Source organism: Ictalurus furcatus, chromosome 7 (genome assembly GCF_023375685.1).
Source record: "Ictalurus furcatus strain D&B chromosome 7, Billie_1.0, whole genome shotgun sequence".
Lineage (NCBI taxonomy): Eukaryota > Metazoa > Chordata > Actinopteri > Siluriformes > Ictaluridae > Ictalurus > Ictalurus furcatus.
Window position 1 is genome coordinate 25,012,875 of NC_071261.1, and position 14,746 is coordinate 25,027,620.

A 14,746-nucleotide genomic window follows, 5' to 3' on the forward strand; every position below is an offset into this window, starting at 1 on the left:
ACTCTGATGTCAACTAATAAAGAAAGACATTCAGAAGAAGACTAATTTCCTTGGCACCATATGTGATTGATATATATGGCTAGGTGTGTGCGTTTTGGGTGCCAGAATTTAGGCCTTTGATTTATGATACAAAGGATTTGTCTTTTCATTGACACTTACCTATTCTGCTTCTCTATTAGTATTGTGCACATTTGTTGCCTATTGGCTAGATATGATAAAAATCACTGCAGCAAAAACACTGCTTTATACTACAGTTGACACTGATCCCCACATGTAGTACAGAGCTTGGAGATATTTTACCTCAGTAACCATATAGCATGCTCAAATGGGTGCTTTTTGTTTTTCTGTGTTTTTCTTGTTCTTTTTTTTTGTTTGGTTGGTTTTCAAGAGCAGAGAGATGGGTTGGACAAATTCCATCTCCCACTATGAACGTGAAAGCTCATTAAATCATATATTATCTGGCCTATACGTCACTTGATGTCCTTGGGCGTTGGGAGAAATTGGCTGGGACACATCCGCAGCAGGCTAGCCACAGAGATTTCTGAATGTCTGGGTTTCTGAAGGCGTAAATGATCGGGTTTATGACCGAGTTGCACGTCGCTGGCAGTACTGTGGCATATGTGTAGATCATTGGGTATCTAGAATCCGCAACAATTGAATACATGGCGAAGGGCATCCAGCATGCGGCGAAAGTGCACAAAATGGCAGAAAGTGTAGATACCCCTTTAGTGGTGGAAATAGCCATGAACTGGTGCTGTACAGCAATCTGCTGCGCGTGACGGAAGGCAATCTTACAAATCTGTAGGTAGAGCTGCATCATGAGCGCGAACACGAGTAGGAAAGTCACTGCAAGGACCACGGCGTTGTTCTTGGTGACCGGGCGACAAATACTGCAGTGGGCCTCGTCCTGGAGACAGTTCCACCCAAGCACAGGCAGCAGACCAAGCGTGATGCACACCAGCCAGATGAACACCACCATCACATATGTGAAAGTCACCGTACGTTCTGTGTTGTAGGTTAGTGCGTTGTAAAGAGACAGGTAGCGGTCTACTGTGATAGCCAGGATGTTGAGTACGGAGGCAGAGAATGCAGCAATGAGCAGCCCGACTGAGACCAGCGTCACAAACTCTGTGTTGAACATGTAGATGAAGATAAAGTTCAGAATCAAGCCGAGGCCTGCAAGCAGGTCCGCGAAAGCGAGGCTCCCTATCAGGACGAACATGGGCGCCCGCAGGGTGGGCGTGTAGAACAGGATGGCGATCACAATCGCATTCTCGCAGGAAATGAGTGTCCCCGTCACACACAGCGCAATGTCCCAAGGGCTAACGGTAAGGGGCTGCAGGTCTGCAGTGTGCACAGGTGACGAGTTGCGTGCGTCCTGGAAATTCCACACGCCAACCGTGTTCAGAGAGGAGGTGTTTTGAAGTTGGTTGCTCATTGCTGCTGCAAGAGAGTGAATCATAGCTGAGAGAGAAAAAGAAAGGTAGAGAGAGGATGAGAGCGAGAGAGAGAGAGAGAGAGAGAGAGAGAGAGAGAGAGAGAGAGAGAGAGAGGTGCGGTAGGTAGAGAAAATGAGACAAAAACGGGAGAACACATCAGAATGACCTGTTTAGGACAACCTCCAAAGATGACCAAAATAATGATCTCCTGCTAACAGATTTAGAAAGACTAGACCCACAGCTACTAATTGCATCATCATCGTGTGCTATAATTAACTAAAAGAATCAATTTTTTTATTTATTTTTTTTTTTAATTTTTATAAATCATCCCATCATGACCCATCAGTGGCACACAAAGCGACCTCCACCCTTCCCAAGCAAACACGTCGTCTTCACACAGTGTGGAAATGACATCACTTAGAGGTCAAAAGCGTTCTGTCTTGCTCTTAAATGTGCGTCAAGACCTTCAGCAGGTCTTTCAAATATGCACCGTTCACTTGGGTTCTATTTTTAGAAATAGTCTAAAAATAAACCGGGTCTCCTGTGCAGGCGTCGTGCATTGCGCCTCCACGATCTCGAACGGCGCGCGCCACAGAACTCGCTTCATTCATAAATTTTATTCCCACTGACCCGCGCGGTGTTGATCTAAAAATTTTTTTAAAAAATAGAGACAGGCAAGGACTGTCGGGAGGTCAAGCCTCAGGCATGACTGTTTACATCAGATAAAGGAGAGTCCTTAATAACGCCTGTGAAAAAGCACGCAAAGACCAAACATCACATCGTACCTTAGTGCCATGAAGCTGCAGTGTGTTTCCCTCTCAGCGCGCGCTTCCCATACGACAGAGAGATGGAGGTAGAGGACAGAGGACAGAGGACAGGCGGGGAGGACGGGGGAAAAATCATCAGGTCCTTATCCTGTTCTTTCCATATGTGTGGTAATCGTGGCAGTTCTCAGGCGGAATCCTCGGCAGAGACGCAGCAGCCGCTCCTCACTCAGCATTGCTCTCAGTGCGTGAAGCTGAGCCGCGGCGATGCCTGGCTTTGATAAGGCCCCGCCCCCTCTGCAGGCCACGCCCACGATTCTCCCGCTTTGACGTCAAGTGACTTCACTACAGTCATGATCGAGTTTGTGAATCAGCAGCAGACATAATATTTAATAATAAAACGCCATCAGGACAACACCAGGCAAATCCTTTACACTTAAAACAATCCCTTAAAAATATAATATCTACATCCAACATTATTATCTACAATAATAAATATCTACAATAATATACCCAGATCACACACACACACACACACACACACACACACACTCCCTCACTCTCTCTCTCTGTCAGTGCCAAGGTGCCCTCTCAGAGATGTGTTTAACATCTCCACATGGTGTGCCTTACGTTCCAGTAATTACACACCGATGTTTCATTTAGGTATGCTTGTCTCAAACCCAGATGTCTACACTTCCTGTGACATTTCATAAATCACTTCTCCATCCTGCTGTAGTGCGCCATGTCCTCAGCAACGACATTCATTTTCTCTTTCCCCGTCTGTTTCAGTCTTGGTGACTCCGCTTCTGTGTTTTATTACGCAGCAGCTTGGCTCGAGCGTAATGTGTCCATATGAGAACTTAACTGTCCTTGGTGAGAAGTGAGCAAGACCAGGTGTGTGTGTGTGTGTGTGTGTGTGTTTGTGTATGTCCACACACTCTGTTCTGAATTCTCTCACATTTCCCCCGTGGGTGTAGTTCACTCACTGCTACTCTAGTCTTGTTTATACATAAGTAAACTGTGTGTGTGTGTGTGTGTGTGTGTGTGTGTGTGTGTGTGTGATGCTAATTTGTCACGACTTTTAGTCTGTATCTTCTTAAGTAGAAAGGTGGATGTAGTGGTCCAATGTACCTTTTTTAAAGGTACACTGTATCCACATTTCCAGGAGGTACAAAAGATGTATCCCAGTGGTGTATATAGTGTAGAGTGACACAGAGTGGAGCGTTGGTGTCTCACAGCTTCAAGCTCCTCAGTTCAATGCTGAGCTCGCCTTATTGTCTATGTGGAGTTTCACATCTTCCTGTGTCTGTATGGGTTTATTCCACGTCCACCAGTTTCATCCAACCTACCAAAACCATGCCAGTAGGAGGATTGGTGACTTTAAATTGCCCCCAGATGTGAATGTGTGTGTGTGTGTGAGAGAGAGATGACCTGCAATGAACTGGTGTCCCATCCATAGTGTACTCGTACCTTTTACCCAGTATTCTCAGGATAGCGGACTCTGGCTAGGATAAAATGATCACATCAGATGACTGAATGAATTTTGAACATGTATGTACATACAGAGATTTGTAGATTTCCATCTTAATTGGCAAATTGTGAAATTCCACATAGGGACCAATCCTGCAGAGGGGGAGCCTAGAGTCTGTCCCGGGGAATTTATGGCACAAGGTAGGGGACACCCTGGATGGGGTAGTAATTCATCGCAGGGCACAATCACACACACATCCGCTCACACACTACGGACAATTTGGAAATCCTAATCAGCCTACAACGCATGTCTTTGGACTGGGGGAGGAAAACACCAGAGGAAACCCTGGAAGCACGGGGAGAGCAGGTAAACACCGCATACACGGGTCAGAGGCGGGTTCAAGCCCCCGACCCCAGAGGTGCAAGACAAACATGCTAACCACTAAGCCACTGTGCCCCCCTAAGGAGAAATCACAGGAGTTATTACTTGTTCCTAAGTTATTACTTATTCACTGATTCGAATACTGATAAACTCACTTAAAGAGGTCAGATTTTGTAGATCGTGGGAGACACATGGTGGGGGAGGGGTAGTGAAAGACTGAGAGAGAAAGTAGGAGGGTGGAAGAGATGCGGAATACAAAGAGATAGTTTGAGAGTGTTGGAGAGACATGGAAAGAGAACGTGAGCAAAAGTGAGTAGGAGAAAATGCAGATAGAAAGAATGAAGGTGGAAGAGGGAGAGAGGTATGAACAGAGGAAGAGTGCAAAAGAATGAGCAGATAAGGCAGGGAGGTAGAAAGAAAAAAAAATGGTGAGAGAGAGAGAGAGATAGAGAGAGAAGGAAAGATGAGAGAGCGTGAGAGGGAGAGAAAGAGAAAGGAGAGGTAGAGGAAGACAGGGACAGTGAGACATCGCATTGAGCTGTCTCCAGGCATGCTGTTTTATTGCTTTCTCCCTGGCGGCTGCTGTTATGAATCACACAACCTGATCAGAATGACAATGAGAACCGAGCGTCGGTTCATTGATGAAGCTCCCGCCAATCGCTCTGGCTCACACTCCTCCATTCATCTTCCCCGCATGGCACTGTGGGTAAACCTATTACATCACCTCCTATAACGTACATTCAAATATGCACGTGACTCCACAGTTATACAACACTAAAGCTGCACTCACACACACTCGCACATGGCACTGAGTGCTGCAGGAGCATATGTTGGATGTGAATACAAATAAAAATACATGCATACATACACATAGCACACCTTGTATTCGAGAATTCTCAAATATATCAATAAAGGCTGCTCTTATGTGTAGGCTGTATGTCATGCCCTGTATTTTGTCATTTCTACATGCACTGTAGTTCTGCACACTCACTTTCTATACTCCAGTGAACAGAGACTCTGTATCGTCACTTGCAGAGATTGTCACGCTTTTTGCAGACCCCTTTAACTGTGAACAAATTCCACAGACCCTTTAATACACATTTATTTTACGATCCAACTATTCAAATAACAGGTTCACTATTTAAATGTTCACAATAATATTTGGTCTATTTATTTGAGCAATGAAGCGTTTTATTCCTAAATTTCCACGCACACATTTTAATTAAAATGGTCACTATGTTTATAATGACTTGATTTATAATCTATGTTTATAATTTACTAAGCTTTGGAATAAACCCAATCAATAGTAACAGGTCAAACAGGCTAATAATATAGAAACGCAACGAGAAATAGAATAACTTTGATAATGGTGGGTTGGGATTTCTACCACTGTAACAAAATTGCAAAAAAAAAAACAAGAACAAAATAAACTGTCTATGATTCATAGACCCCTGTGTTTACTGTGACTCATGAGATCTGTGGATCTATTGTGTTGCACCGTGATCCTGGAGACATGATTTCCTCCCACCGTATTAAAGGATATGATATGAGATTGAGAGGTCAATAGAAATCTATTTCACTTTGTGTAGTCAATACATTGCCTTTACCTCAACTGCAGTATGCAATTTCTGTGATAGTTATTTGATATAGATTTTTTTTAAACTGCAGTGTGCAATTTTTTTATGTGTTCCTAGACTTATAATAATCTTATATTTTAAGTAAAACTCATCCAACTCATTGCCTTGTGCCCCATTTTACCAGAATGGGCTCCAGATCTACCACAACCCTGTCCAGGATAAAATGCATGTTTACTGAAAGTGCGTAAGTGAATAAAACTCATTCATTCATGTTCAGTAACTGCTTTCTGCTGGTCAGTGATGTGGTGGATCTGAAGCCTCTTCTGGAAGCATACAGTAGTGTGCATCAGGCAGGAATGCACCGTGGATGAGACGCCAGTCCATCATTTGTGCATAGGGGCAAGTTAGAGTTACTAATCCACCTACTGGCATGTTTTTGGAGGTGGGAGGAAAGCAGAGATGCAGAGAACATATGAAACTAATCCAAGAGCAGGATCGAATCTGCAACCCTCGAGATATAAGGCAGCAATTCTACCAGCTACACCAAGTAAAGTATATGATTTGTAATATCTAATATCCTCTAGATCTTCATTTTAAGTCTCTGTTTAAGTTTTTCTGGGCCATAAATTTGCTTCAGCCCTACTCAGATTTGTTAATTTCCTTTACTTTGTTTCCTGTCTTGTCCAATTCACTTTGCAGGCAGCAGAGCAACTTACAAACAGCTCCTTTAAACAATTAGGAACATTTTTAGTTGATAATGACATTTGCACTCCAGTTCCACATACATGTCTAACTCCGGGAGGCGTTGTGGCTTAGTGCCACACACACACACACACACACACACACACACGCATATATATATATATATATATATATATATATATATATATATATATATATATATATATATATATATATATATGTAATACAATGTACGTTAAACACAATTTGCAATATTTAAATAATACAAAGCAATATTTAGTATAACTTGCAAGTACAGAATCATAAAGTGCATATTAAGCAAGTTAAGAGCAAGAAGAGATAAAACCCATCAATTAGACAAAGGTCAGAAAAAAGAACAGCCTTGACATTATGTCCCCCCCACATCTGAAATGATGGCTACACCCCTGTCATGGCACCCCTGTGCGTGAATGAGGGCTGCAGCGAACAGTAACAAATATATATATATATATATATATATATATATATATATATATATATATATATATATATATATATATATGTATATATATATGTATATATATATATGTATATATATATATGTATATATATTTCATACAGTACTAAAGCCTTCCCAATTTAAGGGGAGCTCTGCTTCATTTTCTCCACTCTGTTTACGAAGAAAAATCCCACTGTTTATTATATGTATTTTGAATAATGCATACAGTTAGTTCCATTCTCATAAAAACATCATTAAAGCAGGAGCCCAGCTCTAAAGTGTTGCAATATTTTGCTTACAGAGACACTACAGCTTATATGCATTTATTAAAGGATCGTGTTTGTATTAGCATTTAAGCTTATCAAGTAGAATAATGTGGGAAATGGTTCAATATTTAAACATGCTTTATACAGACTACTTTAGAACTGCTTTATGTCTTTATGTTTTTCCAGTTGAAGATTGGTTCTAATCTTTAGCTGTCCAGTTAGGGTAGCCTCAGATTACTGTTCTTGGCTCGCAGGACCACCAATGTGGTCTTCTGCTGGTGTAGTCCATCTGCCTGAAGCATTCTGAGATGCTTTTCTGCTCGCCATAATGGTCATGAGTGGTTATTTGAGTTACGGAAGCCTTCCCGTCAGCTCGAACCTCTGGCCATTCTCCTCTGATCTCTCTCATCAACAAAGCGTTTCCACCACCACCCACTGGATGTTTTTTTGGTTTTCGCACCATTCTGTCTAAACTCTAGAGACAGTTGTGTATGAAAACCCAAGAGCTCAGCAGTTTCTGTCATTATGTCATGCTCAAAGTCACTGAGATCACTTTTTTCCTCTCCATTCTGATGTTTGATGTGAACATTGACTGAAGTTCTCGATCTGAATCTGCATGGTTTTATGCATTCATTTTAGGATCTGATTATAATTCATTTTTTACAGTGAACTGTACTTATGCAACATATATTTTAATGCTTTAGTCAGTTTGATACTGATGATCATTTTTAAAACCTGGTGTCATTCATGGACATTTAGTAAATTTTTATCCAAAGCGCTTTACACTGTGTCTGATTCACCCATTCACACACACACTCACACACTAATGACAGCAGAGCTGCCATGCAAGGTGCTAACTTGCCATCGGGAGCAACTTGGGGTTCAGTGTCTTGCCCAAGGACACTTCAGCATGTGGAGTCAAGTGGGCTGGGAATCGAACCTCCAACCCTACAATTAGTGGACAACCCGCTCTACCACCTGAGCCACAGCCGCCCTGTTTTAATAAATATTGAAATTTAATTTCAGCAACCTTGACATAACACTTAATCATCAGTGTCTAATTTCCCATTTAGCACTGTCATGTTGGGTTTTTTTGAGTACCCCTGAAGTGGACGCAAATGAGCTCAGCTCATACAGTAGATACAAATCTTTCTCTCAGAAATGGAGAATTCTCCTACCCCATGTGCCTATATGAGCTCCTTGTCTATCTTAACACTATAAAGCTTACATTTAATAAGGAGGTGCTGTTGCTGCTGTGTGTTGTGTGGGATCATGTGTTCCTGCTAACTAAGAGCTTGTCAGTTTCACTCTGATTGTCTGCATTGATTAATACACTGCATTTGTCCTTTCAGCCAAGAGAGCAAATTTACTTCCATAAATTCAACAGGCAAATCCTGCTGACACTATTCCAGCAGAGGAACTCTCTTGTCAGCAAATGTGTGTTGTAACTGTGCAGAGGCTTGTGAGTGTGTATGTGTGTGTGTGTGTGTGTGTGTGTGTGTGTGTGTGTGTGTGTGTCTTTAGATATATTTGTCTAATTGGAATGAGAATATGTATTTATATCAGCCAACTGCTTTACAGTGCTGGGTAGAAGTCCAGGACTATATGACTGTACAGTAAAATGATCCAGGCCTATTGGGTTTCTCTTCATTGCTTCTGTCTTTACAATATTACACAACATCAGCTCAAAGCAGTTCAGTGTAGGGACCCAGGATGACTGTCTCTAAACTGTTACTGATTATCAGGGGGATTTATGGTGATGGGTTTGTGAAATGTTTCACACACATTGTGTAGATTGAAGGGTAAGGGGTTTTTCCCCCCACACATTTGGGAACTTTAGCATGATTTTAGCTTCTTCTGTCTTATACACAATGAGACTGTCAGTAACGATGATATAATCTATCCTTATCAGAGCTGAATCCCTTAAGCTTATACTGAAAATCTGTGAGACATAAGACCAGCTTGTTAGTAGTCACATCCTAAAGATTTCCACGACATCAGTTTTCTTTCTGTGCTTCTTCACTATACACCACTCAGCCATAACATTAAAACCGCTGACAGGTGACGTGAAGAACATTGATTATCTCATTACAGTGGCAGCTGTCAAGGGGAGGGATATATTAGGTAGCAAGTGAACAGTCAGTTCTGAAAGTTGATGTGTTGGAAGCAGGAAAAATAGGCACGTGTAAGGATCTGTACGACTTTGACAAGCGGCAAATTGTGATGGCTAGATGACTGGGTCAGAGCATCTCCAAAATGGCAGTGTGGGGTGTTCCCTCACAAGCTAGGGGAGAAAGAAGGTGGTCTGGTCTGATGAATTACCTTTGCTTTTACATTATGCCGGGTGTGGGTGCGTCGCTTACCTGGGGAAGATATGACCCCAGGATGCACTATGGAAAGAATTCAAGCTGGCAGAGGCGGTGTGATGCTCTGGCCTTCATGTGGATGCTACTTTGACTTTGAAGTTGCTTTTAGGCGATTCTTGAGCAATTTAATAACATTTGGGATTTATTTTTTAAAAGAAAGACAGATAGAATGAAAGAAACCTTGCTATGCTAACTGGACCATTTTTCCCGATGTAAAACCCCCAGATATTTATGTCACCATCCCGTCTGATGTTTAAATCCACCTTCCCATCTTTACTCACAATGCAAATTGATGTGGCTACGAACAGCAAAAATGTACTGCACCATTTATCAAATGTTTTTTTTTATTCAGTGTTTATAAAAAATAAATAAAACTTATCCAAAAAGAGGAGAGAAATAAAAGTTAGTAACTTTTTTCTGTGAGTCACAGTTCAGTTTGTCAGCGTTATAGAAGTAATGTCGATATCCATAGTCCTTTAGGGAAAATGTATTTTGGCAGAATGTATTGCGATAATAATAACTAATATTATTGTATTATCACCCACTCTATCCTGCTAACAGCCCACAACTTCTCAGTTGACAAGTACATTAAGTAAGGAATAAAACACTTCAGGACATACTTGATGATTGTGTCCTGAAGTCCTTTTATTCAATTTATATCCATGTCCTGAAGTGTTTTTATTCCTCTTATACCACAGCAAATGGTCAACATTTCCATTGTTAAAATAACTAATTAATATATCATATTTTTTTTTATCCTTTTGTAGTTCAATGTAATGCTGTGAAACACTTACACAACAAGTTAGTTCCTGTTATCATGTAGTTTATATAAGCAACTGTTTCCACACCAGCCTGTGTTTTATTCCCTTTAGTGAAGTTAAGACAAAAAAAACAGCTTGTTACTGAAAACCCTGAAGACTTAACGAGAACTTTACCTCTGACTGTTACAAAGCACTGACACTATCCTACAAGTTTTATTACTGTCAGGTCAACTCGGTCAACAAACTCAACTTCCCAGAACACACCATGGCCTACAAACATGGCCGCCCAAGAACCCACTACCGCTAACTCGTTCCTGATCACTGGACTTCTGATCACACTTACCTGTTCCATATCACCTAACAGCATAATATCACACTCTCATATCACACTCGGGGCGAAGTAACGCTCAGTTTGTTTTGTGCATCTGACTTTAAGCCTGTTATTACTGTGATCACTATTCTGGTTTAGACTATGCAAGTTTCCTGGTTTTTAACATTTTCACATTGCCCTGTTTACACTGTGTGCCTGATCTAAGCCTGTTTCTCGACCTTGACTTTGCTTCACATTTTGGATTTGTCTGCATGCCTTTCATTTAAACGCTTAACTGCAATCGCATTCGTCTCAGCCTTCTCTTACTGTACATGACAATTACCTGATAATGTGGAGCATCTGACATTCAGGTCCCTGTGCAAGTTCTTACCATAGAAAAAAATACTGTATTACAATGAGTGCATTAATAGAAACCCTGCAGCTGGAACTGCTACACAAGCAGTGCTGTTAGGGAAAATTACTCAAAACATTGAGCATTCAACAGTGTTGTGGTATAAAACGTTATACAGTATGTGTGTCACAAAAAAGCATGAAAATGGTCATGTTTACTTTCGGATATTACATATTTAACCCTCCCTTCTCATATTAGTCACCAGTGGACCTCTAGGCTCTCATACTGATAGGACTTCAGTCCCTGTCTCCTCATGTATGATGTGCTGAGTTTCCGGGGATGGGCATGGCTGTCGTATGCTCAGCAGGAGCCTTGGTATTGCAGAGAAAGCCTTGAGGCGTTTCTATTAGTACTAGCTAAAGATTGTGACATGACCATGCTGCTTTAGCACGAAGGTCCTCCAAATGACGAGAGCACGTCATACCAGATTAGCCATCCGTGAGCGACAACAGGGCCATGGAGAGTAAAAATAGATGCAGTATATTTGTGGAGCAAGTGATGCGGAGAGAGATGGATAATAGCTATGTGGAAATATAAGGGCCAGACAAGGTGAGTGACGACAGGAGTGATGGGAAATGGGGAAAAAATAGAAAGTTGTTTTCTGTCAGTTTAGCCTCTCAGAATTTAAAGGTGTTGTTGTTATTGTTAGCAATGATAGCCAAAAGATACCAAAGAGCTGTGTGTGTGTGTGTGTGTGTGTGTGTGTGTGTGTGTGTGTGTGTGTGTGTGCAACAATACAATGGAAAGCTCCTTTTTATTCTCGATCACACTGCTCTTAAAGCCTTCAGTCCGACTGCACAATGAACAGCAGCTTCATGCCAAACCTTTCATCTAGAGCAGAGTCATGCTTTCTGTAGAGCAAAATCTGGCTTGTAGAAAATATAATGAGTTCATAATGCGATGGTTCGATTATTCTGTGAACCCAGCGGGGCTCCATTTAAAAGTCAACTGATTCTAGCTTTCCAGAGACACGCAGAGTAGCTAAAATACAAAATGCATCAGAGTCCTATTTTTTTTTTTTTAATAAACTGCATTCACATTTCCCTTGGGACTATTCCTGCCAGCATCTTAAAGGTGTAGTCAATGATTTATTGCTGTAAGAACACATGCCTGGGCAAGAAGTCCACTTTCTTTTTATTCACATTTGCTTCATTTATTTACTCACAGTAATCCACCATCTTTATGCTTGTCTTTGAGCCCCTCCAAAAGACAAGACAAATTAAAAATGGCTGCTTATTTTACTTTATGTGACCCTACATAGGCTAGAACTAAAGTGCTGTGAAAAAGTATTTGCCCCATCCTGACTGTTTTTTGTATCTCGCATACTAAATTGCTTAAGAAATTAAAACAAAAATCTAAGATCAAACAAAGGCAACCTGAGTAAACACAAAATACAGTTTTAAATGTTATTTGTACTGAAACAAAAAGTTATCCAATACCAACTGGGCCTGTGTGAAAATGTATTTGCCCTCATAGTTACTAATTCCCCAAGTCTATGAAATTGCATTCATAATGGGGTTCAGCTGGACTAGACACAACAAGACCTGATTACCGCAAACCCTGTTCAATCAAATCAACACTTAAATAGAAATTTGAAGTTGGTTAAAAGGTCTTACCCAGTAACACACTATACTAAAGTTGAAAGAAATTCCAGAAATGATGAGGAAGAAAGTGATTGAAATACATCAATACAAAGCTATTTCAAAAGCTCTGGGACTCCAAAGAACCACAGTGAGAGCCATTATCTCCAAATGGACAAACTTGGCACACTAGTGAACTTTCCCAGAAGTGGACAACATTCCAAAATTCCTTCAAGAACACAACAACTACTCATCCAGGAAGTCGCAAAAGAACCAAGGACAACATCAAAGGAACTACAGGCCTCTCTTGCATCAATAAAGGTTCACCAATACATTGATTATCACATTAATGTTGGATCAATACACTATACAGTACATCCAATCTTTCTCATTTCTAAGGCTGCAAATCATTTTGGTGCTGGGTGATTTCAAACACCTTTCAGTTTAAAACAACAACAACAACAACAACAACAATAAAAACAAGTGCATTGTATTTATGTTTACATGCATTTCATAGGCCTCCCTAGTGTTTTCCAAAACGTCCCCATGGCTTCGAAAGGAATCACTAGTCATTCAACGGCTGTGTCTCAGCAAGCATGTTCTCATGGTAACCAGCATCTCAATGACAGAATTATTCTTCTGCATAAATCATCTGATTGTGGATTGTGGGTGAAAGTGCCTGTTTATACATTTAATTGATTTGACATAATAAGGAGGCGACTGTAAAATGTTTATGATAATAACTTGTCCCATGATGAATAATATATCTTTGTAAAAAATGCAATATCCAAATGGCATTGTTGAGTTTATTAAAGGGCCTAGATTTTGACCTATTTAAAAATCATGGACGTTCTTTGTTGTATGTAGTATATAGACTATATATGTTGTATTTGGTCATACACATGCGCCTATGTTTCTGCTATTTATATAAAATAGGAGTGTTCATTTCTGCCTTCATATTCTATACACATAAACTATACTAGGATAAAGTCCCAGGAGCCATTCGGTCAGTCCAGACGTGTCATTCTCATAACTTCACACCTTTTCCTAATAGTCTCAATATAGTTACTGAATAAGTCATGGTAGTTCCTGAATAATTTCCTTTAAGATGAAGAACTGAATAATCTTTAATCTTTATAACATTACAGTAATTAAGCTTTCTTCATGTTCTTCAGCTGTTTAAACAAACTGGAAATTGTCAAGCATGAGTCCCAGAGCTGCATTCATCTGCAGGGTCTTTGTTGTACATCACAAGTCAGTCATTGCAAACAAGGGCAAATCCAAAAATGCAATCAAAACCAGATAAATGGTCAGGTAATCTTCAGACTAGACTAAACTAAGAAAATCTTAAAGAAAATCAACAGGCTGTGGTTGAAAGAATGTGAATAATGCTTGGAATCACATAAGCAAGCCTGCTTGAGCAAAATTTTGCAAAGTGTGTCCAGGTTATTTCAGGGAGACTGTGAATGAAGGATAAGCCTTTATTTGTCACATATACAGCAGAGCACAGTGAACCTGTTTTCTTCGCATATTCCAGCTTGTCAGGAAGTTGGGGTCAGAGCACAGGGCCTTCCATGATACAGCACCCCTGGAGCAGAGAGGGTTAAAAGCCTTGGTCAAGGACCCAACAGTGGCAGCTTGGCGGTGCTGGGAACTGAAACACCAGCCTTCCGATCAGTAACCCAGAGCAGTACATGGACTGAGATATGGAGTTTGTGGTTCTTTTCTATGCTGGCTGTGATGTGGCTTGCTAAGGATTCTAGGGATTTGAGATGTGAGCAGACACAAGTGTGACATAACCCCCCAAAAGATCACTCCTGGAGATGAATTTTGCATTTCTCATGGCCTGTTTCTGGCCTGTGGAGCAGGATGATCAGGACAGTGGGTGTGAAACTCACTGTGGAACATGAGATTGAAATCCAAGTGTCAACTTTCATAAAAATGGGAAGTCGGAAATCGGGATTTCTCAGAACTATGGCGGTGATGAACACCTCTTTCAGCCAGAGAAGGCCTCATTCTCTTGCGTGTATCAGGTGAGCTTGTATGTGCCCATTTTCAGCAAGGATGTGAGGGGGTGGCAACAGAGCTGAATCAAAGAATGAATTAGCTATCAAAGTTGGAAAAGGTTGTGGGGGTGTGGGGTGGGTAGTGGAGTATGATGTTTTTGGGCACTGGCAACCCAGTGAAGTCACTGACCTTGGACTTGAGTACCACATGAATGGGAATCACATAGAGCTTT

The 14,746-nt window shown here is 41.0% G+C and overlaps 1 protein-coding gene across 1 annotated transcript; it reads right to left on the reverse strand.

Moving 5' to 3' along the window:
• Positions 1-385: 385 nt before the first annotated feature.
• On the reverse strand, positions 386-2,471 carry gpr185b (G protein-coupled receptor 185 b). The gene is made up of 2 exons (XM_053629410.1): positions 2,225-2,471; positions 386-1,464 (listed from the first exon to the last, which is right to left on the reverse strand). Exon 2 carries the CDS (start codon positions 1,460-1,462, stop codon positions 464-466), a length of 999 nt encoding a protein of 332 aa, XP_053485385.1. The 5' UTR covers positions 1,463-1,464; positions 2,225-2,471; the 3' UTR covers positions 386-463.
• Positions 2,472-14,746: the final 12,275 nt, after the last annotated feature.